Genomic DNA, 27796 nt, shown 5'->3' with positions numbered 1-27796 from the left:
TGGGGAAAGGAGGTCCCTGGGGGGAGCAGCCCTGTGGCCAGCCAGGTCCCCTAGAGCAGTGACAGGACCAGGGAAGAGAAACAGAGCCCAGCAGAACCTTCGGGGCACAAGGCGTACCTGGGGGGGGGGTGGCCGATGACCACCGGGCACACTGAACTCAGACTGCACATCAAATGTAACTGAGGCATGTCTGTTAATTTGAGGGCCTGGGGTAATGGCATTGTGGTTATGTTTTTAAAGAGCTCATTTTGCCTTGCAGACACAATGAAGCACATAATAAAATATTCATGGGTGAAATAATGTGATTTGCATAAAAGTACTTCAGAAGCAAACACAACCCTGGAGGGAGATAAAGTGTAGGGAGAAAAACAGGGGAGGGGAGAGGGGAGGGGAGGGGGGAGGGGAGGACGGGAGGGGGGGAGGGGAGGGGAGGGGGGGAGGGGAGGGGAGGGGGGGGGGGGGGGGGGTGGGGAAGGGAGGGGGGGAGGGGGAGGGCGGAGGGGAGGGGAGGGGGGGAGGGGAGGGGAGGGGAGGGGGGAGGGGAGGGGAGGGGAGGGGAGGGGAGGGGGGGAGGGGAGGGGAGGGGGAAGGGGAGGGGAGGGGAGGGGCACAGGGCGCTGAGCACCACACAGGCAGGCACATGCGGTTCACCCCAGGGTTAGCCACACTTACCGTATTTCCCCATGTAGAAGACACATTTTGGGGAAAAATTTGGGGTCTAAAAACTGGGTGCGTCTTACACAGTGGTTGTAGATTATTTTACTTGCATTTCCCGCTTTTCCGCGCTTGTTTTTGCGCTCATTGTTGAAGACAGTGATTCGTCATCAGACAGATGAGCCCAAGCTCATGGATGGGAGTTTTGACAGTGATGAGGAGTTGGATGAATTTTATGATGAATAAAACTTGAGTTTAATAACTTTATGTAATGCAGTTTTTTTCAAATTTTGGGCCCCCAAATTAAGGTGCATCTTGTACATGGGGAAATACGGTATAACAAGAGACTGTTATCTTCACTTTTAGCAAGGTTCCAGCACTGCCTTAACAAGATGGATCCTGTGGGGGTCAAGAGGGCATGCTTGAAAATGACTGTAACAAAGCGTCTTTAAAAAGGCAAATGACGGTCGTCCCCGTGGGATAAGACGTGGGACCCATGGAGAACCTTCTCTGAGTGTGGTGGGCGGTCGTCCCCGTGGGATAAGACGTGGGACCCATGGAGAACCCTCTCTCTGTGTGGTGGCCGGTCGTCCCCATCAGGTAGATGTGGGGTCGATGGAGAACCCTCTCTGTGTGGTGGCCGGTCGTCCCCGTGGGATAAGACGTGGGGTCGATGGAGAACCCTCTCTGTGTGGTGGCCGGTCGTCCCCATCAGATAAGACGTGGGACCCATGGAGAACCCTCTCTGTGTGGTGGCCGGTCGTCCCCGTCAGATAAGACGTGGGACCCATGGAGAACCCTCTCTGTGTGGTGGCCGGTCGTCCCCGTGGGATAAGACGTGGGGTCGATGGAGAACCCTCTCTGTGTGGTGGCCGGTCGTCCCCATCAGATAAGACATGGGACCCATGGAGAGCCCTCTCTCTGTGTGGTGGCTGGTCATCCCCGTTGGATAAGACGTGGGACCCATGGAGAACCCTCTCTCTGTGTGGTGACTGGTCATCCCCGTTGGATAAGACGTGGGGTCGATGGAGAACCCTCTCTGTGTGGTGACTGGTCATCCCCGTTGGATAAGACGTGGGGTCGATGGAGAACCCTCTCTGTGTGGTGGCCGGTCGTCCCCGTTGGATAAGACGTGGGGTCGATGGAGAACCCTCTCTCTGTGTGGTGGCTGGTCATCCCCGTTGGATAAGACGTGGGGTCGATGGAGAACCCTCTGTGTGTGGTGGCCGGTCGTCCCCGTTGGATAAGACGTGGGGTCGATGGAGAACCCTCTCTGTGTGGTGGCCGGTCGTCCCCGTTGGATAAGACGTGGGGTCGATGGAGAGCCCTCTCTCTGTGTGGTGGCTGGTCATCCCCGTTGGATAAGACGTGGGACCCATGGAGAACCCTCTCTCTGTGTGGTGACTGGTCATCCCCGTTGGATAAGACGTGGGGTCGATGGAGAACCCTCTCTGTGTGGTGGCCGGTCGTCCCCGTCAGATAAGACGTGGGGTCGATGGAGAACCCTCTGTGTGTGGTGGCTGGTCATCCCCGTTGGATAAGACGTGGGACCCATGGAGAACCCTCTCTCTGTGTGGTGACTGGTCATCCCCGTTGGATAAGACGTGGGGTCGATGGAGAACCCTCTCTGTGTGGTGGCCGGTCGTCCCCGTCGGATAAGACGTGGGGTCGATGGAGAACCCTCTATATGTGGCGGTGTGGTCAGGAGGGGAACAGACTTTCCGTTTCACCTGAAGCATTTTTGTCTTTTTTTTTTTTATATATAATGATCACTGTACTAGAAATAAAAATCTAAAAGATAGGTAAGGACTAAATGTGGCCTCCAAAACACAGGCTCTTTGCTAGTTTCACATAAACAATTTTAAAGACCTTACCTGAGGAATGTTCTGGGAGGCCATCGTTTGCAAAAGGGCTCTCAAGGCACTACTAATGGCTTCTAGAAAGTCAACGTGCTTAGCGAAATCTAAAACACAAAAGCGAGACACGAATTTGCCCTTCTCTAAGACAAGTCATTTCCGTAGAAAAGGAGAGAGAATCGAAACAAAGCCTGTTCAACAGTAATGCATGCTATTATAATAAAAACACTTCTGAGATGTTTTTATTCTAACATGTCTGGAGTGTTCCCCAGACAGCCCTTGGCGGCCAGATGCCGGCTTTTCCCTTGACCCGGATTTAACACGGACAGACGTGGGCTGGCTGCCGCACACTGACTTACACTCTTCACGATCGTCACGCCGTGTCGGGCAGCCTGGGGCGGAGCCACCCCCCCCATCAGGGTGCTTTCTCGCCCACCCAAACCCACTGCCCAGCCAAGGCCCAGGGTCAGGCCACCATGCCTGCACGGTTTTCACTGACCCAGCCTCCCACGTGGGGCAGAGAACAGCAGTAGTAAACACTATGCCGACGCAGCCCCACAGGAGGTGAGTGTCGTCCCTGTGAGTTGGCCCCCTCGTCCTTGGGCGGGAAGGGAGAGGGACTACCTTGGTGTGGTAGGTTATATTTTCCTACCAGTCACAGTGTTTCTAGGGCACTACACTTATAACGTGAATCAGAAATAAACAGAACTTCCAGTTCGGCATGCTCTTCCAGAACCTGGCTACTTCCAGAAAGAGGTGGCGTCCATTTCTACCCCCCCTGGGATCTGGATGGGACTCCGCACCTACGTCTCCAACCAACAGAACTGAAGGTCAGGTGCCAGAGGAGCTCGTCAAAGGCGGCGTGACTCCACCTGACACGTGTGTGCTCCTCTCCCGACTCGTGCCCCAGGGACCCAGCCGCCATGTGATGGGGAAGCAGGTCACGTGAAGACGTCACTGGGGGGTCTTCAGGCCGACAGACACGGGTGGGAACAAGCCCTCCGATGACTCTGATTCTGGTCTTCCGGCAGAGACCCTAGGTTGGTGTCACTCAACCTCAGCACAACCGACACCGTGGACCAGGTCATCCCTGTCGTGGGTGGGGGCTCTCCTGTGTACGCAGGATGGCAGCAGCACCCTTGGTCTCTGCCCCCTAGGGACCAGCAGCAGCACCCAAGGTGTAACGACAGCAATGACTGTGGACACCACCAGACATCCGCCGGGGCGCAAAAGTGCCCGTAGCTGGAACCACCAGTCTGGACTCCGTGCAGTAGCGACAGGCCATCGCCACTGTGCTGTCTGAACTCCTGACCTGCATGAGCCATGAGAAGCACCAGAGGATCCCTGTTGTTTTCAGCCACGAAGTGTTGGGGTTCCTTTTTGGGGGAGGGGACCTCCTATATGACAGCAGACACCTCAGCGTTCCGCCCCGGGGTGCCGGGCCCTCTGCAGCCCCTGCAGCCCCTGCGGGTGCCCGTGTGACAGGAGACAGCCGCTGTACCAGCCTGGGTCAGCGTCAGAGCCCACCGCAGCCCTGCTCTCCGCCCAGCCATGCTCTGCAGAGGTGGCATAGCAGACGGCAGGACGCCTCGGGACCAGACAGACAGACAGACCCGGGATGCCAACCAGCCTGATGTCACGCTACCTGTCCATTTTGGCCTCTGCTCAAATGTTACCTCTCAGAGGCCTGTCCGCACCAACCCGACTCAGGCAGTGCCTCACACCCGCCCTCTTTGCATTTTTCCCGCACAGCTGAGATGCGAGAAGGTGGCCCCATGAGCAGTGGCCTTGGCTGTCTCGTTTACGCCTGCGTCCCTTGGACCCAGGCCACCACAGGGCATACAGCATGTGCTTAAGAACTATGTGCTCAGAGGATGAACGGTCCTGGAGAAGTTCCTCCACCCTCTAAACCCCTGCTTCCCCCCCAGGAAGAAACGCCAACGATGCCCAGCTCGTGAAACCTAATACCTAATGAGCACTCAAAAACTGGCATGAAGCTGCTACTACGAAACCTCGGAAGTCACCGTCCCGGCTCTGAAACATGCTCTATTTATTTCTGATTCACGTTCTAAGTGTAGCCCTAAAAATTCCTAAACCGCACAAGCCATACTACCAAGGACTATGTCAATACAAATGAGAACACGTCTCAGAAATTGATTTCTTTCTGTCCTTCCTTCTCAGGAACATATCCATTACTTTAGATTCAAAGCCCGCATCTAGCCTGACCTGTGGTGGCTCAGTGGATAAAGCATCGACCTGGAACACTGAGGATGCCAGTTCAAAACCCAGGCTTGCCTGGTCGAGGCACATATAAGAAGCAACAACTATGAGTTGATGCTTCCTGCTCCCAACCCCCCCCCCTCTTCTCTCTCCTCTCTCTAAAATCAATAAATAAAATCTTCATAAAAAAACCCCGCATCTAAACGATGCTATAGTTCTACATTGTGTACAGTTAATACTTGCCCTAAATTAAGAAAAACATTTGAGCAATCTGTATTTCATGCACACTTCTGGTCTTTGATCCCTATTTGGGAAAAGAGTTTCAGACCTGCCTGCCTTTCTAACACAGTCTCCTCTTCTTCACCGAGCTGCTCCTGCATGCGCCCTGAATGAGGATCGAACCGGCAACCTTTCTATCAGAACCATGCTCTAACCCAGTGGTCCCCAACCCCTGGGCTGCAGATCGGTACCGGTCTGTGGGCCATTTGGTACCAGTCCGCAGAGAAAGAATAAATAACTTACATTATTTCCGTTTTATTTATATTTAAGTCTGAACGGTTTTATTTTTTAAAAATGACCAGATTCCCTCTGTTACATCCGTCTAGGACTCACTCTTGACGCTTGTCTCAGTCACATGATACATTTATCCGTCCCACCCTAAAGGCTGGTCTGTGAAAATATTTTCTGACATTAAACCGGTCCCTGGCCCAGAAAAGGCTGGGGACCAGTGCTCTAACCAACCAACCGAGCTATCCGGCCAGGGCACTAACACACCCTCCGTAAAAGGTCAACACACATGGTATTTGCAAAGAAATTAAGTAAAGGTCAAAAGAAGTTAAACAAAAGAGGTGATTCAAAATGTCTTCCTACCCCCCAGTCTTGGAAAACATGGGCATCCTCAATGACTCTGGGGCCTAGATAATGGAGCAAATGACAGCCTGGCCCAATTTGAAAACATGTGACTCTTGGTAGAGCATGCCTGAAACCGTGTGCACCTGGGTCATTCAGCAAGAGTCGGCAGCCACATGTGGCCTCTGCCCGGGTTTCCGTGTACAAATGAGACCGACTTGTATCAGGGACCCGGAAATGAGTCAGCTCTTCCTGCTCCCAGGTGTTTGAACAGAGACTGGCGTGAAACAAGCAAGGTGTAGACTTGTGTGGACAGCAGTCTACCCCCTGCCTCAAACACACACATACACACTTTTATACAGAGGATCCCTCCGGAAGAAACGGAAGGGACTGCTGAGCGAGGAACTCTGGGGGCGGAGCGGGCGGTGAGGGAGAAAGGGGGCACGCGTTCCGCTTGTGTCCTCTGATAGCTTGTGACCTCTGTCACAGACACGTGCTGCCCGATCAGATGCGAACCAAGTGGTGTTATATTGAAGGAGAAAAATCAAGTGGAGAATCAGCCCAATACATTCAGGAGGCCAGAATTTCAGATATTTGGGACTCGGGCCCTAAAGGGCCTGACAGAACGGGAGGCAGACAACTGTAACAGAGAAGAAAACAGCGCCCCAGACCTGTGTGAGTGCCACGCCCGGCCTACGCCACCGGCAGCATCCGCAGGGGACCCGCAGGATGGGTGACAACCAGTGCACAAGGAGAAGCCCCCAGCCCCTGCCCCTCTGCCGCAGGGCCCCGCCGCTCACCTGGCTGAGCAAAGAGCAGCGTGGACAGGTGCCGCGCCAGGGCCTGGAGAGCGGGCGCGCCGCCCAGGTGCTCCACCTCCAGCAGCGACACCAGGCTCTGCAGACACACCAGGGCCCGCCACTGCACGGTGTTCATCCTGCGGGGGAAGGAAGTCAGGGCGCGGGGTCAGCGAGCCAGGAGGGGGGGCACTCGACCGAGACCCACCCGGAAGAGGAGCAGCTTCCCTAGCAGATCCAACTGCTCCCGCCCTCAAGGCCCCGGGGCCCGGCCCACACAGGAGTCTAAGAGCTCAGCTTTAGAACACTCTCCATCTCGCAGGGTGTTTTTCACTGTGACACTCGCTCCACCTCTAGGCAAGCACTCCAATGCCCCGTCCCGTTGAACAGACAGTACGAAGCCGACGGCCGAGCCCGCAGGTAAGAAGTGGACGCCGCTGGCTAGCGCAGTCACAGCCCACCTCGGCCTTCCCTCGTCCCGTACCCCTCCCCAGCCCCTGGAGGTCACCGCTACCCAGCATTTCAGGGTGAACCTTTCCTAGCTTGGCTATACTGGCTGGTCACCTAGGTACGCATCCCGGAGAAAACTGCCTGGTGTCACCTGTTCTTGAGCTTGGTTAAAACCAGAATCAGCATGGACATTCTTTTGTGCCCTTTCCTACTCAGTGCTGTCTCATCTGTGTGGTGAGAAGTTCCGGTTCCGAGTCTGTGTATTGCTGCCTGTGTTCTACTGCAGGATTATGCCAAAACATGTCTGTCAGTCCTGCCGCTGGTGGGTGGCGAGGGTGTCGCCAGGCCAGGGCACCTGTGAGCCCACTGCCGTGCGCCTGCTCAGTGCACGCAGCGGACGCAGGAGCAAAGCTCGGGAACCTGGGGGCAGGGTAGGCGGGCTTCTCCTGAGTGGCCCACCCTTTCCTGAGGTCACAGTGACAAATGGTCGTGAAAATAGAAAAGCTCTTACTTTCTAACCACAGGCTTCCAAGTGGGGCTCTTGGAACACACATCAACAGCTGTGCTGTTGGGGAAGGCGGTCTTCTCAAAAACCTAGATGGAAAAGAAGTCAGTAAAGCAAAAGTTAAAAGAGGGCATTCATTTTCTACGGGATTCCCTCAGAAAGCCCCAACATGCTTCTTCTAAGTGAACGGTCAGGCCGGCTAAAGATACTTCTTAGCCCACTTCCAGTCCGGTGGATTCTGCCTGCCTTCCCAGGGACCTGGCGCCAGCTCACTTTCCCTGCACACACACCGAGGGAGTGGCTTCCTTAGGCCTCCCCCATGTTCCGCGGAGGACCTCCACCGAGCACAGTACCTTCCTCGGGATGAGGAAGTGGGTGAGGGCCGCGTGGACCTCGTGGGAGAGGCAGAGCGGTGACAGCAGCTGCCCAGCGCCCTCGTCCTCGCGGAAGGACTCCTCCTCCATGAAGGCCTCGCTCTCATCGCTGCTGGACAGCTCCTCCTCCCACTCGTCGTCCGAGGGATCTGGGGAGTGCGCAGACCACACAGAGGCGGAGTAGTTAGGAAGGTGCCCGCGGATGCCCCCAGTCCCCGGGACAGGGCGGGCCCAGGTGACCAACCTTCACTGCAGCACATGTTGACGATGATCTCCAGGGCAGTCTGCTGAGCCGTGAGCAAGGCCACGGCCTCCCGCAGCTCCTTGTCGGTGGGCTGGGAAAACACCCAAACAACCCGCTCTCAATGTCTGGGAAGATATTTCCGCACAGACTTCCTCAGTGAACGCCTACTAGGTGGTTTCTGCAGAAGGAACGGAGCACTCGGGGGCGGGGCGGGGTCGAGGGGGTGCCTCATAAAGAGGAAGCACAAACAGAGGCGCACTGATCGCTCTGTGCGCTGTGGAGCGCGCGCCACTGTCCCTCCGGCTCCCGTCTACATGCGCGGCGGCGCTTCACACGGTGCTCAGCGCGCTGGAGACGACAGGTCCATGTTCAGGAGTTGTGAACTCAATTCGCCCTGAAATTTAGCCTGATGTGCTGGGACACAGCCGAGCACGTGAAGATTAAAACGAGAGTTCGGCCCTGGCCGGTTGGCTCAGCGGTAGAGCGTTGGCCTAGCGTGCGGAGGACCCGGGTTCGATTCCCGGCCAGAGCACACAGGAGAAGCGCCCATTTGCTTCTCCACCCCTCCGCCGCACTTTCCTCTCTGTCTCTCTCTTCCCCTCCCGCAGCCAAGGCTCCATTGGAGCAAAGATGGCCCGGGCGCTGGGGATGGCTCTGTGGCCTCTGCCCCAGGCGCTAGAGTGGCTCTGGTCGCAATATGGCGACGCCCAGGATGGGCAGAGCGTCGCCCCATGGTGGGCGTGCCGGGTGGATCCCGGTTGGGCGCATGCGGGAGTCTGTCTGACTGTCTCTCCCCGTTTCCAGCTTCAGAAAAATGAAAAAAAAAACACAAACAAACAAAAAAAAAAACGAGAGTTCGTTTCAGAGGCCAGGCACTGATACACAACCACCCTGCTGGCAGGTGCTTAGAGGCCTCCTGGGAAAAGGCCACACTAACCGGGACCACTACTAACAAGCCCTTGACGACCCGCAGAGCTCGGCCAAGAGGCGGGAAGGCTTGCTTCCTGGGTCCTTTGGAGACTGCAATAAAGCATTTCTTTAACACTGAGGAAAGAGGGGGATTTTTTCCTCTGAAAATAAATTGATGGGAATTTATCAATTACCAATCTTTTTTTTTTTTTAAGCTACAGCGAAAGATGAGAAGCATCAATTTGGAGTTATGCCACTTGAGTTGTTTTCGTATGTGCCTTGACCAAGGGGCTCCAACCGAGCCAGTGACCCCTTGCTCAAGCCAGTGACCTTGGACTTCAAGTCAGAGTCCTTTAGGCCAGTGGTCCCCAACCTTTTTTGGGCCACGGGCTGGTTTAATGTCAGAAAATATTTTCACGGACCGGCCTTTAGGGTGGGATGGATAAATGCACAAAATAAAATTATGCGACCAGCGTAAAAACTGTGGTATTTTAAAATATAATTGTTGAACTTACGAGACAAGCGTCAAGAGTAAGTCTTAGATGGATGTAACAGAGGGAATCTGGTCATTTTTTAAAAATAAAACATCATTCAGACTTAAATATAAATAAAACGGAAATAATGAAACTTATTTATTCTTTCTCTGTGGACCGGTGCCGGTCCGTGGCCCGGGGGTTGGGGACCACTGCTTCAGGCTCAAGCCAGCGACCCCGCGCTTAAGCTGGTGAGCCTGCACTCAAGCCGGTGACCTTGGGGCCTCCAACCTGGAATCTCAATGTCCCAGGTTGAGGTTCTTATCCACTGTGCCACCACCAGTCAGGCTCAATTACCGTTCTTAAGAGGGGCTGTATACACGTACACAACTTTAATTTGCAAGTCACCTATGAAAAGTTAAATAGCTACATGAATATTCCAAAACAGTGCCTAAGCTAAAAAATAATGTCCATTTTATTGTCTGAGTGATGACTGCACGGTAATTTATTAAGCATTTCAGTAGTGTGGAATAGTTCAGATTACGTGGATATCTTATTTCCTCAGATTTACTGGGTCAAATTTTTTTTTAAAGGTAAACTGCTAATTTAGGAGATGTAGCTAATTTAATATTTGTATTCCTTTTATTGCTGGCAAGAATGAAAGTAAAAATTATTCCTATTTGCTGTGTGTCTGATATTCAGCGGAACAAACATTTATAAAATGGGACCGGCCGCGGCTGGGCTCTTACCTGCTTCAAATGCATGCAGCTCTGGCTTAGACGCAGCTGAATTTAAGTTTCACTTTCTTATACAAAACTCTCCTGCTCAGAACATTTCCCCGACTCTCCTCGTTATCAAACTGACAGAAAGAACCAGTCCAGAGGAAATGCTATGACACCTGAGATTGGCTCTGGAATACTCAGCAGAGGAGGGGCGGGGGGGGGGGGCGGGTGTCGGTGGAACAGAGCCCAGTGCAGCGTGACTCCAGTGCCGTGTGACTACTGACCATGGCAGACGCGGAGCAGGGAGCGCTCTGCTTCCGCCTGTGTTGGAACAACCACCCAGGCCGTGTCTTTCTTTACGTATTTGTGCTTACAGCTTCTCCCGTTAAAGGCTGCAGTTACAGCTTCTGATTCTAAAGGACTCCGGCACAGTGGGCCCCTGGGTAGGGAGAAAGACAGGGCGGACTGACCATAAATCTGTATTCCTGGCATGGAGCGGTGTGACGCCTAGCAGCCTAGTGGTATGTTAACAGACTTTAAATAGCAAACTTCTGTTCTAAAAAAACACTGCCTTTTATAAGCGCCCAAATTCTACTTTTAAAGAATACTTAGGGACGTAGCTCTCTAAATACCAGTTAAATAGCCACACTTTCTAACCAGTCTCAGGAGACCTGGAGCTGGGTCCCCACCTGGTCCCGTTAGGGCCCCCGTGGACGCGAGGCTGGAGACAGGGAAATGCCCCGTCTGTCCTCCCATCCCCAGGAACTGCAGGGTCCCCTGACAGCGTGTCCACCTGTGACGTCCGTGCTGCTGGGACAGGAATTCGGGGTAACACTGGTGCACCAGTCAGAACAGGGTCGCAGCGGTGCTCCTCTGGCCCTGGTCAGCTAGGTCCCGATGGTAAAACCGCACGGCCATCGCAGGTCTAGAACCCACCCCTCAGTGACAACCGAAGAGACGTCACAAGGGCTTTTTTTTTTCTTTTTTTTTTGTGTGACAGAGACAGAGAAAGGGACAGATAGGGACAGACAGACAGGAAAGGAGAGAGATGAGAAGCATCATTCTTCGTTGTGGCTCCTTAGTTGTTCAGTGATTGCTTTTTCATATGTGCCTTGGCCGGGGGGCTACAGCAGCCCGAGTGACCCCTTGCTCAAGCCAGTGACCTTGGACTCAAGCTGGTGAGCTTTACTCAAACCAGACGAGCCCGCGCTCAAGCTGGCGACCTCAGGGGTTTCGAACCCGGGTCCTCCACGTCCCAGTCTAATGCACTATCCATTGCGCCACCGCCTGGTCAGGCACAAGGGCTTTCTATAAATGCCCTCTGAGGAGGACGAGGCACACAGCTATGCCCTCATCGATGTTAAATTCTACTCAATCCTGACTCAAATGCACAAGTGAGACAAGGGGCAAATTTGGGAATTCAAAAAGTGTGTCCCCTGCACCAAAAGGGGTGTGCCAGGGTTTTAAGACATCTTCCGATTTGTAAGCAAGTCAAGGGCAGTCTTCACCCCAACACCAGACACAACACTCTTCCCCTAACAGCTACTCTTGGGGCTGGAAAAGTCATTCTAAACATGTTTTCTCTTTAAGACACCACGAGGTCACGCTGTCCGGGACCTCGTGAACGCAAAAGGGCAGTGTGCTGATATGCTCATTTCAAGTCCGTTTCACTGAGAGCATTCTGCCTGGGCACAACCTTACGACAGCTCCGAGACCCTGCCTCACGGCCTTCCCAGTGTCAGACCACTTCCCACGAGGAAGGACAGGCCCCGTCTGGTGTTCTAGGAAGTGTGAGAGGACGCTGGGGGCACTCTTCCAGTTCCGAATGGCTGCGGCAGCCTCCCGGCCTCCTAGCCGGGCCACCTGCCTGCAGGCCCCCACAACACCAGCCTGCCTTCCGCCGCCCAGTCTCGAAGAGGGCTCAGGTGCCCCCTCCAAAGGCGCTCCCTGCTGGCCCCCCCCCCCCATTTCCAGGAGGGCTGTTCAGGAGCCTCTGTCCACATCTCCACGCCCTTGGGAACCCACACACAGCCCTGTCACCGTCCTCGGCACGGGCATTACAATACGTCCTGATCATGTCTCTTCTCCCAAGATGGAAGCGGTTCCCGGAGATGGGAAACACATCCCGATCACGCTGCTGTCATCGGCCTCTGGCCCAGGGGCTGGCACGTGGCGGGAGCACAGGGAACGTGCACCCGAATGCACCAACTCCTGGTCCTCCCTCCTGGTCCTCCCTGTTTTCCTCACTGCGTGCCGTCCCCCTCGGGGACAGTTTCTCCAGGCACGGCTCCGTCTCTGCTGAGTGGCGCGGCTGAAGCGTTTCCCGCACCCAGGATGGTGCACCCTCGCCCGACACTGTGTCCACTGGCACAAGCATGCGACCGTCACCCAGGCTGTGAAACTACAAGCCCTCCCTCGGCCATCCTCACAATCCCCCCACTCCTCTGCGCAGCAGCAGTGGGGGAAGGAACACCTGCCCGCTCCTGTGTAAAGCTAAGGACTAAAATAGAAGAGACCAGGGTGTCCGGGATGGGACAACCGGGCAAAGTAAAAGCCCCTCTGGTTGCGGGAACCGGCAGCCGGGAAGACGCCGCAGGTGTGCACGCATGTTTCTAATGTGTTGCAGAAGTCTGCTCGATCTCACCTCTGAAATCTTCCGTGTTTAAGTTTCCATCTTGAAAGGGAGGTACATTCTCATTTTAAACAGGAGATTCTTTTCCCCCTTTGGGAACAGATCTCTAACGTTATCATGAGAGTTCATGGGAAAACAGGACGGATTTCTACTGCAATTCGCTTTCTGATTTTTTTTTTTTTTGCATATTTCCAAAGCTGGAAATGGGGAGGCAGTCAGACAGACTCCCGCATGTGCCCGACTGGGATCCACCCGGCACGCCCACCAGGGGCGATGCTCTGCCCACCAGGGGTGTCGCTCTGCCACAATCAGAGCCACTCTAGTGCCAGAGGCAGAGGCCATAGAGCCATCCTCAGCGCCCGGGCCAACTTTGCTCCAATGGAGCCTTGGCTGCGGGAGGGGAAGAGAGAGACAGAGGAAGGAGAGGGGGAGGGGTGGAGAAGCAGATGGGCGCTTCTCCTGTGTGCCCTGGCCAGGAATCGAACCCTGGACTCCTGCACGCCAGGCCAATGCTCTACCACTGAACCAACCTGCCAGGGCCTTTCTGATCGATTTTACTGGGACGTTGCTGTAAAACGCTGAGGAGACCCACGGAAAGGAAAACCTCCGTGCGGACCCACGTTTGAAAGCATCCGTCTGACTTACAGGTAGCAGATCCGAGATGAAGGTCTTCCTTCGGACTCTTCTGCGACGGGGGACTTCCTCCATCTCCTCGTCCTCAGTCGCGAGGTCGCCGTTCGCGTGCGCTCGAGTCTCCTCCGTCTCCGCCGCGGTCCTCAGCCTTTGCTCCCCGGCCTCCTTCATCTGAAGAACTACTTCGCCGGCGTCCATCTCCAGAACCTCGGACAAGACCTTCAGGATGGCACTGATGATTTCTGCTTGACTCTTGGATGGAATAATACCCTTTAGGTTCCAAATTGTGCCTAAGGGGGAAAACAGAAATGAGCGTTAGGGACAAAGGAATCACCTGTGAAATCTTTATTAGTTTCCACCAGGTTGGTTCTTTAAGCTCGGTTGTCATTTCTAAAGATTGCACTCCCACTGCCTTTGCTCAGTTTCTGTTATATGTCAAGAGCCGTGCATAGGGCAGCTCCCCTCGTGACAACCCCCACAAACCCCCCTTCCTCGGCACACGCGTCTTCCTGACACACCGCCTACCCACAGGCCGGGCGCCCGGGCAAGTCTCTTCGAGAACGCCACGTGCAGCGGCCTCGCGCTCTTCTGTCAGAACCGGAGCTGCTGCCCAGGCAGCGTCTCAGTCCCAGCGGGAATGGAAGGCGCTGAAATGCCAGGGCCTCACGAACCGCCGGGAGCACGCTCCTGGATTCTGACTCATCAAAACAGAACAGGAGCTACCCACCATTAAGGAGTTGGGCTAATCGCTTAAAAAGTGACTGTTAAAAACACTTCCAGGCTATAGACCCAAAAGAACTGAAAGCAGGGACTCGCAGATGATCTGTGCCCCCAGTTCACTGCAGCACGATTCAAGAGCCGAAAGGTGGAAGCCGCCCGAGTGTCCCTGCACAGATGACTGCATCCACCACGTGTGGTACACGCGTGTGGTGGAATACTGGTCAGTCTAAGGAAAGGAAGGGGTTCTGACACACACTGGAACACGGACGCACTCTGAGGACCTTCTGTTAAGTGAAATACGCCAGTCACAAAACAAAACTTATGACTTCACTTAGATGAGGCACCTAGAATGGATGGAAAGTAGAAGGGTGGTTGCTGGGAGCTGGGGGCTAGGGCTGGGGGGGGGGTAGGGCTGGGGGGGGTAGGGCTGGGAGCTGGGGGCTAGAGCTGGGGGGCTGGGAGCTGGAGGCTAGGAGCTGGGGGCTAGGGCTGGGGGGCTAGGAGCTAGAGGCTAGGAGCTGGGGGCTAGGGCTGGGGTTTAGGGCTGGGGGGCTGGGAGCTAGAGGCTAGGAGCTGGGGGCTAGGGCTGGGGGGCTGGGAGCTGGGGGGCCTGGGAGCTGGGGGCTAGGGCTGGGGGGCTGGGAGCTGGGGGCTAGGGCTGGGGTTTAGGGCTGGGGGGCTGGGAGCTAGAGGCTAGGAGCTGGGGTTTAGGGCTGGGGGGCTGGGAGCTAGAGGCTAGGAGCTGGGGTTTAGGGCTGGGGGGCTAGGGCTGGGGGGCTGGGAGCTGGGGGCCTGGGAGTTGGGGGCAGAGGGATGGGAGCTGGTAATGTGCACAGAACTTCAGTTTTGCAAGATAAAAGAAGTTCTGGAGATTGGATGCACAACAATGTAAATATATTTAACACAACTGAATTGTATACTTAATAATGGTTAAAGATTGAAATTTTTATATTATGCATATTTAATCACTTAAAAAAAAACCCTACCTCTCAAGATAATTTACCTCTGCAAGGCCAAAGGGTAAGAGGAAAAAATATATATAGAAACTACAATATTACTAGCTATGCAACAGATCATGAGATTATTTATCTTTATATTTAGAAATTGTGGGGGGGGGGCACAGTTGGGGGTGAAGATCTTAAAAAGACCACAGCCCATTTCTGATCTCCCTGGATAATCAGGGGATCTTGACAACAGCTTTCTTCATTGGACAGCAGCAGTTTGTTACACGTAAAACAAATCTTAGAAGGCTTCCCAATTGTACACCACCGCTTGAATGAAGGGTTTCCATTTCAATATTAAAACTTTTCAGGACAGACCTAAGCATAGAGGCCCTCAGTGGTGAAATAAAGGAACAGTGGCCCCTATCTCTAGCCATTACGAGTTAACTACAGAGCACCCCGTGCCATGTGCAAGTGTTACCTGCCAGCAGCGTCTTCAACAGGATGTGCTCCATGGAGGTGACAGGGGCCAGCATCGCGGATTCCAGCACACGCAGGGCCGAGGCACCGAAGGCCTTCAGTAGCTCCGGGTTGTCCTCCGTTACCGTCTGCAGGCAATATGCTAGGAGGACAGAAGTTCCAATATTTAGGAATCAGGAACTCTGCTCGGATAACTTACACCAAAATAACTCATTGAAAAACACTGGCATCTCAACAGCTTCTTCGGACACAGGCAGCATTTGTGAGATACGCATGCGCAGGAGAGCACGTGAGGGTCCCCACATAGTGCGATCAAAGATTTCTTCCTTTTCTTTTTTTTCCTTTGCTTAATGTCTCATTCTTTACAGAAGTAGGCTTTTATCAATAAAATTTAAAATTTAAATTTAAATGTTGGGACAGTGTGGAGTTACTATAAATGTCCATAAAGACTTATTCTCAGCTCGTCACTATGGACCAGTCCACGGACCAAACAGCAGTCCACGGACAGCCCTCTCAGAACGGTTCTCAAGGCTGGAACACGTCCGAGGTTTGGGGGCAGTCCACGGACCAAACAGCAGCCCACGGACAGCACGCTCAGAACGGTTCTCGAGGCTGGAACAAGTCCGAGGTTTGGGGGCAGTCCACGGACCAAACAGCAGCCCACGGACAGCCCTCTCAGAACGGTTCTCAAGGCTGGAACACGTCCGAGGTTTGGGGGCAGTCCACGGACCAAACAGCAGCCCACGGACAGCACGCTCAGAACGGTTCTAGAGGCTGGAACACGTCCGAGGTTTGGGGGCGGTCTGGCTTCCTTTGACTTCAGAATGACCTTAAAAGTTACAGTTATTTCTGGTGAGTCAATACTTCTTTAAGAAAAAAAAGTATTTTATGTAAAAATATAAGCAAATTCAAAGATAGGTAAAATATTAAGAGACAAATGACCCATTTAATTCCTCCTCTGAATTAAAACAAGACGAAAACATCTATGACAAGGCTAAAGGCACAAAAACAGAAATAAAGCTGTTCTTTTAAAAGCTATGAACTAAAAAATATAAAATAACTTTCCTGCAATTCTTATTGCAATATAATCTGTCCCCTGAGATGAGATGTCCCCTACCAATTTCCTAGTTCCACTGTCTATAAAAACCCACATTTATTCACAAACCTCCCCTCTGCCAAAGATTCCATTTTAAGAAAATGATTTTTAAATCCTTCCCAGTACTATTTATTCCACTAATTCTCTTTTCTGTTCTCTTAAAAGTACCCATTAGAGCTGGGAGAAACATCATTAGAGGGAAAATACTGCTCTTGCCAGGAGAAACACGTAGTTAAGAAAAAGGATGCCCGTCATTACGACGGGTAGTAAAGAAATGCTTTTCGTCAGGTACTTCTCCTCCGCTCTGCCCCCCAATCCTGCTGAGCCCCCCACCCTCTGATCTCCGTCTCCTACCCTGCTGAGCGAGGACACTCCCCCCCCCCCCATCTCGATGGCTCTCTAACCCCACAGACAGGAGGGAGCGGGAGTAGTAGAGGCTGCCAGACTTGGTCACTTGTTTTTCTCTCTCAAAAAGACCCATGTTATCAGTTTTCCGCTCAAAGTATAAGACGGTGGTGCAAGACATTTATAAGTAGGTCTGGGTTCCGATGAACTCTGGCTCCCAGGCCTGGTGGAGAGGGTTACTGTTTGTCAGTAAGTGGGAGAGGAAAGCTGCCCAGAACCGTAACACATTGGCTCAAAGAATTACCCTCCTCCCCTTCCCAGTGCGGAGCAGGAAAACTGTGTACATAGTAACCACAAGTGTCAACAATCTAGATCAAGGAGAACCTGGCTATGCATTCATATACAATGAGAAAAAAAATCACTCCCATAGAATATAAACATCATGTCTGGATAAAAGTTTTCAAATAAAGCCACACACACACGTAATAAATCATCACCTTTTCTTCACTTACCTACTGAAATAGCCAGGTCCATACTGGTGGAAAACCTACTTAAATACTTTAATACAACGTCCAAACATCCTTCTTTGTTGAACACAGATACTGCTCTGCTACTGCATTCACTAAATTGAAGGGAGGAAAAAAGTTTTATTATTCACATTTTAACATTAAGAAATCAACCACAGCAATTCATGAAAAAAACAAATCAGGCTTCATAAAAGAAGCAGGGTTGGAGCCAGCCACCCGCCTCCATACGGATGAAGGAACCAGTGCCTGCTGTATTCGCTGCACAAGAGCACAGCTGGGCACCTGCGCTGCAATTCTAGATCACAGTCGATCTTTCAGCCGATCCCTTTACCTGCACCTCGGGTTGTCCTATAGAAGGACAGAGCTGGAAGAGATCTTAGAAGTCATTTGCTTCTAGATCAGGAAACCCAGGCCCCCAAAAGATGAAGAGATCGGTCCAAAGATCGCACACTTGTTACTTGTGGCTCCTTGGGCCCCTTCCCTGTTCACAGTGATGACAAGCTAAAGCAAGGCTGCAAGGCCTCTGTACTGATCACCCCACAAGCACAAACTGGAAGAAAGTAGAATTAAATTTTGCTCATTCTTTCTAGACTACTGTTATCATTTCAACAAGCAGAATTTATAGTCTGTAACAGACACATTACTATAAAAAATACTCAAAAGGTTATACCACCTTTTAATAACACAATCAGAATTAAAGTTATTAATGCCATTACTAGTATTAATAAATAAATATACTAAATACAGAGCAAACGGACCAATTATTATAATTGTATCCCTGTTTCCAGAGAAAAGTACTACTCTATGCATGCCACACATCCATAGGACACACTAACAGCTCACAGGTGACTAAATTATTAAATCATTTTTTATCATTTAAGAATTATAATTAATTATTCTAATTCAATCCTTTATCTAAACATACAGTAGCTATAGTTACCACACACTACATGAGCCTACCCCTCAATAAGCATGCAGTCAAGTCAGGTACAGTCAGCAAGATAAACACACGTGTTAAGATAATTAAAAATACATACATATGTAAATATAATGCAAAATATAAACCACAAAACAGAAATGTTAAGTGCTATGCTAACTGGAAATGACACGGGCAGGTCTCACAGGCATTCAGGAATGAGAGATCTCTGGGCAGATCCCTTTTGCAGGCTCTTTCCAAAGAAGTGTTTAGCAAGTCTCCGAGTTCACCCACTTGTATAAGTTAAAGTGGCGTGGTGCCCGCCGGGCGCTCAGAGGCGCAGGGGGCCGCTTCCTCACCTCCGACCCCGCCAGACTTTCTGGAGGAATGCATGCACCAGTTTCAAACGAAATCAAAGGCAAGCTTGGACTGCTCTCTCAGCAGTTTTATGGGTCTACCTGAATCTTTTTTTTTTTTTTTTTTGGTATTTTTCTGAAGCTGGAAATGGGGAGAGACAGTCAGACAGACTCCCGCATGCGCCTGACCGGGATCCACCAGGCACACCCACCAGGGGCGACGCTCTGCCCCTCCGGGGCGTCGCTCTGCCGCGACCAGAGCCACTCTAGCGCCTGGGGCAGAGGCCAAGGAGCCATCCCCAGCGCCCGGGCCATCTTTGCTCCAGTGGAGCCTTGGCTGCGGGAGGGGAAGAGAGAGACAGAGAGGAAAGGGGGGGGGGTGGAGAAGCAAATAGGCACTTCTCCTATGTACCCTGGCCGGGAATCGAACCCAGGTCCCCCGCATGCCAGGCCAATGCTCTACCGCTGAGCCAACCGGCCAGGGCCCCTACTTGAATCTTATATTCCTTAGACTTAAGGAATACCTGTGCTTTTAGGTCAGAAGCGATCATCGCTGTGGACTGAAAGTAAGAAACTAGGGCAGAATCTTGCTAACAATGTAGGACATCAAACGGGGTGGAGAAAAGTAAATCGAGGCTGTGTGTCTAGCCACTTCCATGGCTGACGGCAAGTGCACCCTCTACCAGTGTTGCAGTCACGGAATGGAGCGTGGCCATGTCTCACTGGGCTGACTTCCCTGTCGCACGGCAACGCAGGGTGGAGGAGCGCAGCCCCAGCCGAGCTCTGTGGTCCCTGCCCCGTTCCAGATGCCAGACCAGAGCAGCGACTGCACCGGGCCTGGCTGGCTTTAAGACAATTGCTGTGTAAGGTGCACAGGCAGTGGGGGGACGGGGTGCGGCCACGCCCATGGCCAGGGCCCCTCTCACTCTGCTCAGCAGTAATGACTGAGACAGGCAGTGGGGGGACGGGGTGCGGCCACACCCATGGCCAGGGCTCCTCTCACTCTGCTCAGCAGTAATGACTGAGACAGGCAGTGGGGGGACAGGGTGCGGCCACGCCCATGGCCAGGGCTCCTCTCACTCTGCTCAGCAGTAATGACTGAGACAGGCAGTGGGGGGACGGGGTGCGGCCACACCCATGGCCAGGGCTCCTCTCACTCTGCTCAGCAGTAATGACTGGAGACGGGCAGTGGGGGGAACGGGGTGCGGCCACGCCCATGGCCCCTCTCACTCTGCTCAGCAGTAATGACTGAGACGGGCAGTGGGGGGACGGGGTGCGGCCACACCCATGGCCAGGGCTCCTCTCACTCTGCTCAGCAGTAATGACTGGAGACGGGCAGTGGGGGGAACGGGGTGCAGCCACGCCCATGGCCAGGGCTCCTCTCACTCTGCTCAGCAGTAATGACTGAGACAGGCAGTGGGGGGACGGGGTGCGGCCACACCCATGGCCCCTCTCACTCTGCTCAGCAGTAATGACTGAGACAGGCAGTGGGGGGACGGGGTGCGGCCACACCCATGGCCCCTCTCACTCTGCTCAGCAGTAATGACTGAGACGGGCAGTGGGGGGGACGGGGTGTGGCCATGCCCATGGCCCCTCTCACTCTGCTCAGCAGTAATGACTGGAGACGGGCAGTGGGGGGACGGGGTGCGGCCACGCCCAGGGCCAGGGCCCCTCTCACTCTGCTCAGCAGTAATGACTGGAGACGGGCAGTGGGGGGGACGGGGTGCGGCCACGCCCAGGGCCAGGGCCCCTCTCACTCTGCTCAGCAGTAATGACTGGAGACGGGCAGTGGGGGGACGGGGTGCGGCCACGCCCAGGGCCAGGGCCCCTCTCACTCTGCTCAGCAGTAATGACTGGAGACGGGCAGTGGGGGGAACGGGGTGCGGCCACGCCCATGGCCCCTCTCACTCTGCTCAGCAGTAATGACTGGAGACGGGCAGTGGGGGGGACGGGGTGCGGCCACGCCCATGGCCAGGGCCCCTCTCACTCTGCTCAGCAGTAATGACTGGAGACGGGCAGTGGGGGGGACAGGGTGCGGCCACGCCCAGGGCCAGGGCCCCTCTCAGTCTGCTCAGCAGCAATGACTGGAGAGGAGAGCCGTAAAGCAGGAAACAATGGAGCGATGCAAGGAGGGAAAGGGAGAAGCCAGGAGGGACTGAAGGGGCGCCTGACTCCACTCCCTCCCGAGCAGCAGCACCACGTGACTGAGGACAGAGGGACCACGGGTCTGAGGACAGAGGGACCAGCGGCCTGAGCAGCACCGCAGTGGGACCGGTGTGTGGAAAGCAGCTCACCATATATTCCACAGCACGTTCACAGCCTCGTTGGCGATGTTCTCAACAGAATTTCGGTTCCGATCTTTCTCTTCCTGTGGACACATCTCGTTTGAATCCAGCCCAGCACTACACTGTAACCAAATAGCGTATTAGCACCCTGGTTCAAAAGGGCAATTAAACAAGAAGTCTAATGATGGCGAAGAATCACCGACACTCAACGTCAGAAATGACAGTGGTCAACAAGCCAATCAAATTCTCATAAGCAGCACAGTTCCCTCAACCCAGCTCCCCTCCGACATGAGACGGCAGGCAAGGACAGGGTCACACGTCACTGTACAAATTAGGTATAAAGCACTTCACATTGAAATGAAGATGCAAAATCAATACAAAGTATTTTTAATACAAAGTATTTCATCTAATGTGATACAGTAGCTATGGCAAAGAAAGGCAGCACATAGTAAGAGGTAACTGCTATTCAAGACCTCCTCTGTGCAAGGCACCAGTCTAAGCATGTTTCATATATGAAGCCATTTAATCCTGTCCCCACAAAGCTATGAGGCTGAACCATCATCCCCAACCTCCCACCACAAACAGGAAACTGAGGTGCAGAGCCTGCTGAGGGTGCAGCTTGGTATATGGGGAAGCTGGAGTTCAGATCCAGGTACTCTGGCTCCAAAGTGGGCGCTGTGAAGCACTTGGCAACACCGCCCCCCCCCCCGGTATCTTCCAAGGCACCCCTAAACGCAGGGCCTCTCATCCCAGCACCTGACATTTTGGACCAGAAGATTTTATTCTCCCTTGTGGGGGGCTGCCCTGGGCTCTGTCGGATGTTCAGCAGCACCCTTGGTCTCTCCCTACCACATGCTGGCAGCAGCCCCTACCCCGAAGCTTACAGCTCAAAACGGGCTGCAGGCTTTGCCCAATGTCTGTGGGACAAATCACTGCTAGTAGAACCACTGCTCCAAAAAGGAACAAGACTGGTGCCTCTCATCAAAACTGGATAATCTTTATATAGAAAATCACCCATCAACAGAGAATAGTGGATCAGAGGTGTGCAAAAGAGAGAGAAAGGGAGAGAGAGAGAGAGAGAGAGAGAGCTCCTCACTCCCTGAACTACATCATGCAATAAAGTCGGCACAGTACTAAATTTGGGAACTGAATGTCATCTTCAAGGCTACTTCCTAATGTCTGCTTCAGTGTCCTCATCTGTAAAGTCAGTGTGTTTGGTACAAACAGACTACTGTAAGGATTTAACAGTACACACACAGCACCTGGTGAAGAAATGAGCGATCAATAATACTATTATTTTTATTGTACTTAGTTTAAGGTCTAAAGGAGTCTGTCTATAGTTCCAGGAAGGTCTTTTCCAACTAGCATACAAATAAAGGTTTGGGGGACAGACTACAGAGACTGCTGTCAGTGACGAGAGGTCAGTGTTTCTAGGAAAAGAACCAAAATTGCCGCAGGTGTTTTGAGGGAAGACAAAATAGCATTAGAGTACTAAAAACAAACAAACAAACAAAACCCCCACTAAGTTTATATAACAAAAGCTACCTTTAAAAACTACCGTTAAGATACTTTAAAAGCTGCATACCTCTCTAAGCAGTGCGACCAGAGGAGTCATGATGTCCTTAGTCACCATGTCATCACAAACTTCAAAACCTCCGCAAGCACTGAGATTTCTACAGGAGAAGTTTAAAGCATGGGTTACTGTCAGATCACGTCACAAAACACTGTGGAGCTCTCACATTTATTTCTATTTCTAACCCTACTTAAGCTTTTCCCAGGCAAAACTGCTTATTATTTTGATAAGATGTTGTGGAGCCAATCCATCGATTTCCACCTGTTCGCAGGTGTGTGACTGTAGGGAAGGGAGTGGAGAAAAGACTTTTCCTATCTAATGTGAATAAGTCATAGCCTAATCTCACGTGAAGGGCCTTCTCCTGGAATCAAGACTTCAGGGGCAGCAAGGGTAAAGCGACTGAGAACGACATCCCCTGAAGCAACCCTGTCAATGAAGGAAACACAGTCCACAGGGACAGAACCGTAAGGACTAAAAATGCATACAAGCTTCTACTCTGGCCCCCTGTACAGTCCACGCGCTGCACAGCCACCAGAATGGCCTTCAGAAACGGTAAATCAGATCAGAACACTATTGCTTACAATGAATATATTGGTCCTTTAGCTCTGCACGTCCAAGCTCCTGTCCACCTCTCCAGCCTCATGTCCCATAACACCTCACCGCCACCCTACCCAGCCACACTAATCTGTCATTCTTGAACCCTGCCAAGCTGCTGCTGCGGCCTGCCTTCTTCTGCGGCCTCCTGATGCTGTTTCCCCGTCCGTTTCCTGCTCTTTCCCGTTTTTTCCGTATCCGGCTATCTATCTCATCTGTCAGCTGTCATCTAGACAGCGTCCGATTTAAAGTAACGTCTCACCCACAACTCGTCACCCTCCTGCTTTTCTCCATAGCATGTCTCCCTAGCTATTGTCGCTTCTGCCGGCTCACCGCTCTCCTGTCTCTCCAGCATGGGTTCTGGGAAGGCAGGGATCTCAGCTGTCTCGCCCAATGACCCGCCTGCTCAAGTTCCTGGGCACCTGGAAGGCCCGGCCCCATATGCGGGGGGCTTTCCCTGAACCTCAGGACTCTCTGGGGGGTTCTTGGAGAGGGGACAATGTACGTTAGGCCCTTAGAGGAGGACGCTGGGCAGGCAGCTGCTGCGTGAGGCGGCCAGGTGTGCACGCGGAAAGCGTGGAAACCTCTGGAGTCTGAGTTCAAACCTTCCCTCTGCAAAGGAGGGTCCCTGGGTCGTTTCTGGCGCTCCCGCGTTGCCTAGGACAGGTGCACCGAGGATGAAACGTAACAAGGATGGCGCGTGGCAGACAGAAGGCGGCACCGCCCCGGATGCCCAACCCGCTTACCTGAGCGCGCCGGCCGCCGTCTCCCTCACCGCCAGGCTGGGGTCGAGCAGCAGCGGCCCGAGGCGGCGCACGGCATCCCGGCGCGCCAGGTCCGGGAGCAGCGGCCGCTGCTGCACCAGCCGGGCCAGCCCCGCGCAGGCGCACTCGCGGACTTCGGCGCTCGGGTGCTGGAGCTGCAGGACCAGAGCAAGTGTCTGAGGGAGAGCAGCGCGCAGGCGCGCGGGGGTCCGCCGCAGGCCCGCTCCCCTCGTCCCCGCCTCGCCCCTCGGGACCCGGGAGCCCTGGTCTCACTTTTTCCAGCAGCTCCGCCGCCGGCCCGTCGTCCTCCTCTTGCTCAGTCCCGTTCTCCGCCGCTGCCAACTCGGCCTGACAGTTGCCGGTAGGGGAGAACTGAGGTCTCTTGAAGCGCTTTGTTTTGCTCTTGCCCATGGCAATGTGCGCTGGGGGAGAAGACCGAGAGAGGAGGGCGGCAGCAAGATGGTGGAGGCTGCCCAGCCAGTGGCAGGGTTTTTTGCGAAGGGGCGGGAGGGTTTGTACCGCTGCTCAGCTGGGCCCACTCACTGCCGGAGCCCACGTGGGAGACAGTGCGCAGGCGCGCTGCGCGTGGCGAGCGAGGAGGGGGCTGGCGCAAGGAGCGCGCAGGCGTACAGGAGGGTGGGCGGGGACAGACCTGGTTGAGGGGCGGAGTCTTGAGGAATTTCCCGGGAAGGAGGAGCCTGGATTTAAATGATAGGACGACCGGCGCCTCCCACCAGCTGGTGACATTTATCAAGTTACTGAACCTGGCCAAACCTTTAAGTTCCCTCATAATCAAGTGGGATTAAAGATACCTAACTTGCAAGGTTACTGTGAGGCTGAAATACAACTGTGTAAAGCACTTAACACCAAGCCTGCCATGTAGTAGGTGCTGAAAAAATATTAACTACAATTTTATTTTGTGTCCTCAGTGCTTAGCACAACTCCTGTTATAGACGAAGCCTAGTTAATGTTTTAGAATGGACTCCCTTAAGAAGTAACTTAATCTTCCTGCCTCAGTTTTCTCATCAGTGAAATGGAGACTTAAAAATACATACGTAATGAAGTGGTTATAGGATTAAAGGTGTTAAAAGTGTTTAAGAGGCCAAGAACAGAGACCAGCACATAATAAGCACTACATAAATATTTCGTTGAAACTTTTATTTAACAACTAACAAAAGGAGTCTTTCTTCACAGATATTTATTGAGCACCAGCGCCGGACATTAGGATAAAACAATAACCAAGACAGATTTGGTCCCTGTCCTTTGTCTCTGTCCTTATGGAGTTTAAAGTTCAGTGAGAGGTATGTTAAGCATATAATTATATGAATAACTATTTAATTACAGTTGTGATAAGTGCTAAGAAAGAAGGGAAAGTAAGAAGACGCTTACATAATCTTTATAATTACCCGTGTTTATCGAGCACCCAAAAAATGCTTAGCTTTCAGGTCAACAGTTCACCCTGCAGGCAACCCTGCCGTGAAGGGGTTGACTATCTACTACTGGACGTCACATTAAGCATATTTTGAGAAACAATCACAGGGGTGTAGCTACACTTGTACAGAAGCTCCCGCCTATTCAAGACCTACTGTAAGTACAAAACTTGGAACCCCAACTATATGTTGGTGAGTTTTACTTCCTAGATCTTTTATCTGGCCATTCATCTGTTGCCACTCCCTAGCCCAAGTCTTCTCTCGTCTTGAGCAAGTGGCCTTCTAGTCTTTTTTCTACTCTATCTATCCAGAGAGCAGCTAGCAATTTATAAAAAAATCAAGGTCCCTCCAATTTCTGCATATTTACTCCCTTGCTTAAAACCAGGGGTTCCCAAACTATGACCAGCGGCCGCATGTGGCCCCCTGAGGCCATTTATCTGACCCTTCCGCATTTCCGGATGGGGCACCTCTTTCATTGGAGGTCAGTGAGAGGAGCATAGTTCCCATTGAAATACTGGTCAGTTTGTTGATTTAAATTTACTTGTTCTTTATTTTAAATATTGTATTTGTTCCCATTTTGTTTTTTTACTTTAAAATAAGATATGTGCAGTGTGCATAGGGATTTGTTCAGTTTTTTTTATAGTCCGGCCCTCCAACAGTCTGAAGGACAGTGAACTGGCCCCTTGTGTAAAAAGTTTGGGGACCCCTGTTAAAACCTTCCAGTGGCTTCCCCTTCCCTTAGGATAAAGATCAAAATCTTAGCTGGCTGTAGGATCTCCTCCCAGCCTGCAGCTTCATTTCCTCTTGTACTCTGTCCTCTAGCTAATGTCCAGAGGGCTAAACTCTTCTGCCTCCGAGCTTTCAGCAGGCCCCAGTCCCCACCCGCGTCCTAGTGAGGGCGAGTGTCACTTCTGCCAGTACCATTGCATTTGCGTGCCCTGATTGTGAAGACTGGGGCGGGTCTTCCTTTCCTTTGCTTCAAAACACAGCTCAAAATTAGTTCCAGTGGCAATGTGTTTGTGTATAGTTATACACAATCCTCAGACTCTCCCCACGTGGACACTAACCCCTGTGAGGACGAGACTGGGCCTGTTTTCACATGTCACTGTATTCCCAAACTGGCCCCAGGCCTGGCACAAAATAGGCATGCAATTTCTTGAATGAATATAGAGATCCCATAATCAGCAAAGAGCTGGGCACGGAATCTAGTCCAAAAAGGATGAAAGAAAAACAGATTCCTGCTGTTTCTTTCCCTGTGGGGATGAGCCAATGAGAGATTTGGTTTAACTAGATTTACTGAGCAGTGACTGTAGCCAAACGCTGTTGCGCTTTACACGAATTAACGTTTAATAGTTAACATAAACCAGGAAGACTGACAAATCCTATACAAGGTTGGGCAAAAGTAGGTTTACAGCTGTTCATAAAGAAAGCACCAGAATAAACGCGTGTACTCGCCTCTGACCCTACTTCTGCCCTGCCCGGTACCTTACCTACACAGAGGAACATTAAGCCCAATTTTAAATGAGGAGACCGAGGTCACGAATTCACCTGGAGTTGCAAGTAGCAGATCTGATCCAAACCCAGTCTGGTGTGGTCTGTGCTCCTAACCGTGACGTTATAATGGCTCATGAATTAAGTCCAGCACACACAGTTATTTCTCAATGAGTCCACGGACTTGCGTTCTGGTGCTGGTTCTAGCTTTATTTTATAAATTTCAAGAACTTTATTAAAGTTTTTCTAGCCCTGGCCAGATAGCTCTGTTGGTGAGAGGATCGTCCAGAAGCGCAGAGGTTGCCGGTTCGATCTCTGGTCAGGTCACATACAGGCTCAGACTGATATTCCTGTCTCCCCATTCCTCTCTCTAAAATCAATAAACATAAAAAAAGATTGCTTAAAAAATGTTTAAATTGATTTTAGACAGAGAGGGAGAGAAACATTGATTCATTGTTCCACTTATTTATGCACTCATTGGCTGATTCCTTTATGTGCCGATCGGGATGGAACCCACAACCTTGGTGTATCTGGACAACGCTCTGACCAGCTGAGCTACCTGGACAGGGCTTGCTGGTTCTCCTGAGTAAGTCAGGGGATCTAGAGTGAAGTCACTCTGAAAATCTGAGACTACTGGCCCCACATGTAAAATCAGAGGACCGGACTCAATAATTTCCTAACAGCATGGAAGCAGGTATGAGGGCGAGGGCAGTGAAGAGAAGCTAGCTTGGCGATGACCCTAGAGCCGAGTTCAACCAAAGCAAAGATTTTCTTGGAAAATGAATTGTTCTGCTAGGGGTAAAGGTATGACATATGTTCAATAAAAGTTTCTTTCTTTCTTTTTTTTTTTGTATTTTTCTGAAGTTGGAAATGGGGAGGCAGTCAGACAGACTCCTGCATGCGCCCGACCGGGATCCACCCGGCATGCCCACCAGGGGGCGATGCTCTGCCCATCTGGGG

At 52.4% G+C, this 27796-nt stretch overlaps 1 protein-coding gene across 1 annotated transcript in view; it reads right to left on the bottom strand.

Moving 5' to 3' along the window:
- HEATR3 (HEAT repeat containing 3) overlaps positions 1-24471 on the bottom strand; it is a 35251-nt gene extending 10780 nt beyond the window's left edge. Inside the window, exons 1-12 of the mRNA XM_066349219.1 lie at positions 24189-24471; positions 23898-24070; positions 22570-22657; positions 20994-21106; positions 17413-17522; positions 15461-15601; positions 13331-13608; positions 7950-8040; positions 7685-7854; positions 7338-7420; positions 6380-6516; positions 2529-2617 (exon numbers count right to left, since the gene is read on the bottom strand). Of these exons, the coding sequence (XP_066205316.1) occupies positions 2529-2617; positions 6380-6516; positions 7338-7420; positions 7685-7854; positions 7950-8040; positions 13331-13608; positions 15461-15601; positions 17413-17522; positions 20994-21106; positions 22570-22657; positions 23898-24070; positions 24189-24326 (1611 nt within the window). The 5' untranslated portion in view covers positions 24327-24471. The remainder of the gene's footprint in view (positions 1-2528; positions 2618-6379; positions 6517-7337; positions 7421-7684; positions 7855-7949; positions 8041-13330; positions 13609-15460; positions 15602-17412; positions 17523-20993; positions 21107-22569; positions 22658-23897; positions 24071-24188) is intronic.
- Positions 24472-27796: the final 3325 nt, after the last annotated feature.

Source organism: Saccopteryx leptura, chromosome 9 (genome assembly GCF_036850995.1).
Source record: "Saccopteryx leptura isolate mSacLep1 chromosome 9, mSacLep1_pri_phased_curated, whole genome shotgun sequence".
NCBI classification, from domain to species: Eukaryota; Metazoa; Chordata; class Mammalia; order Chiroptera; family Emballonuridae; genus Saccopteryx; species Saccopteryx leptura.
This window is presented reverse-complemented; position numbering and strand designations above follow the sequence as displayed.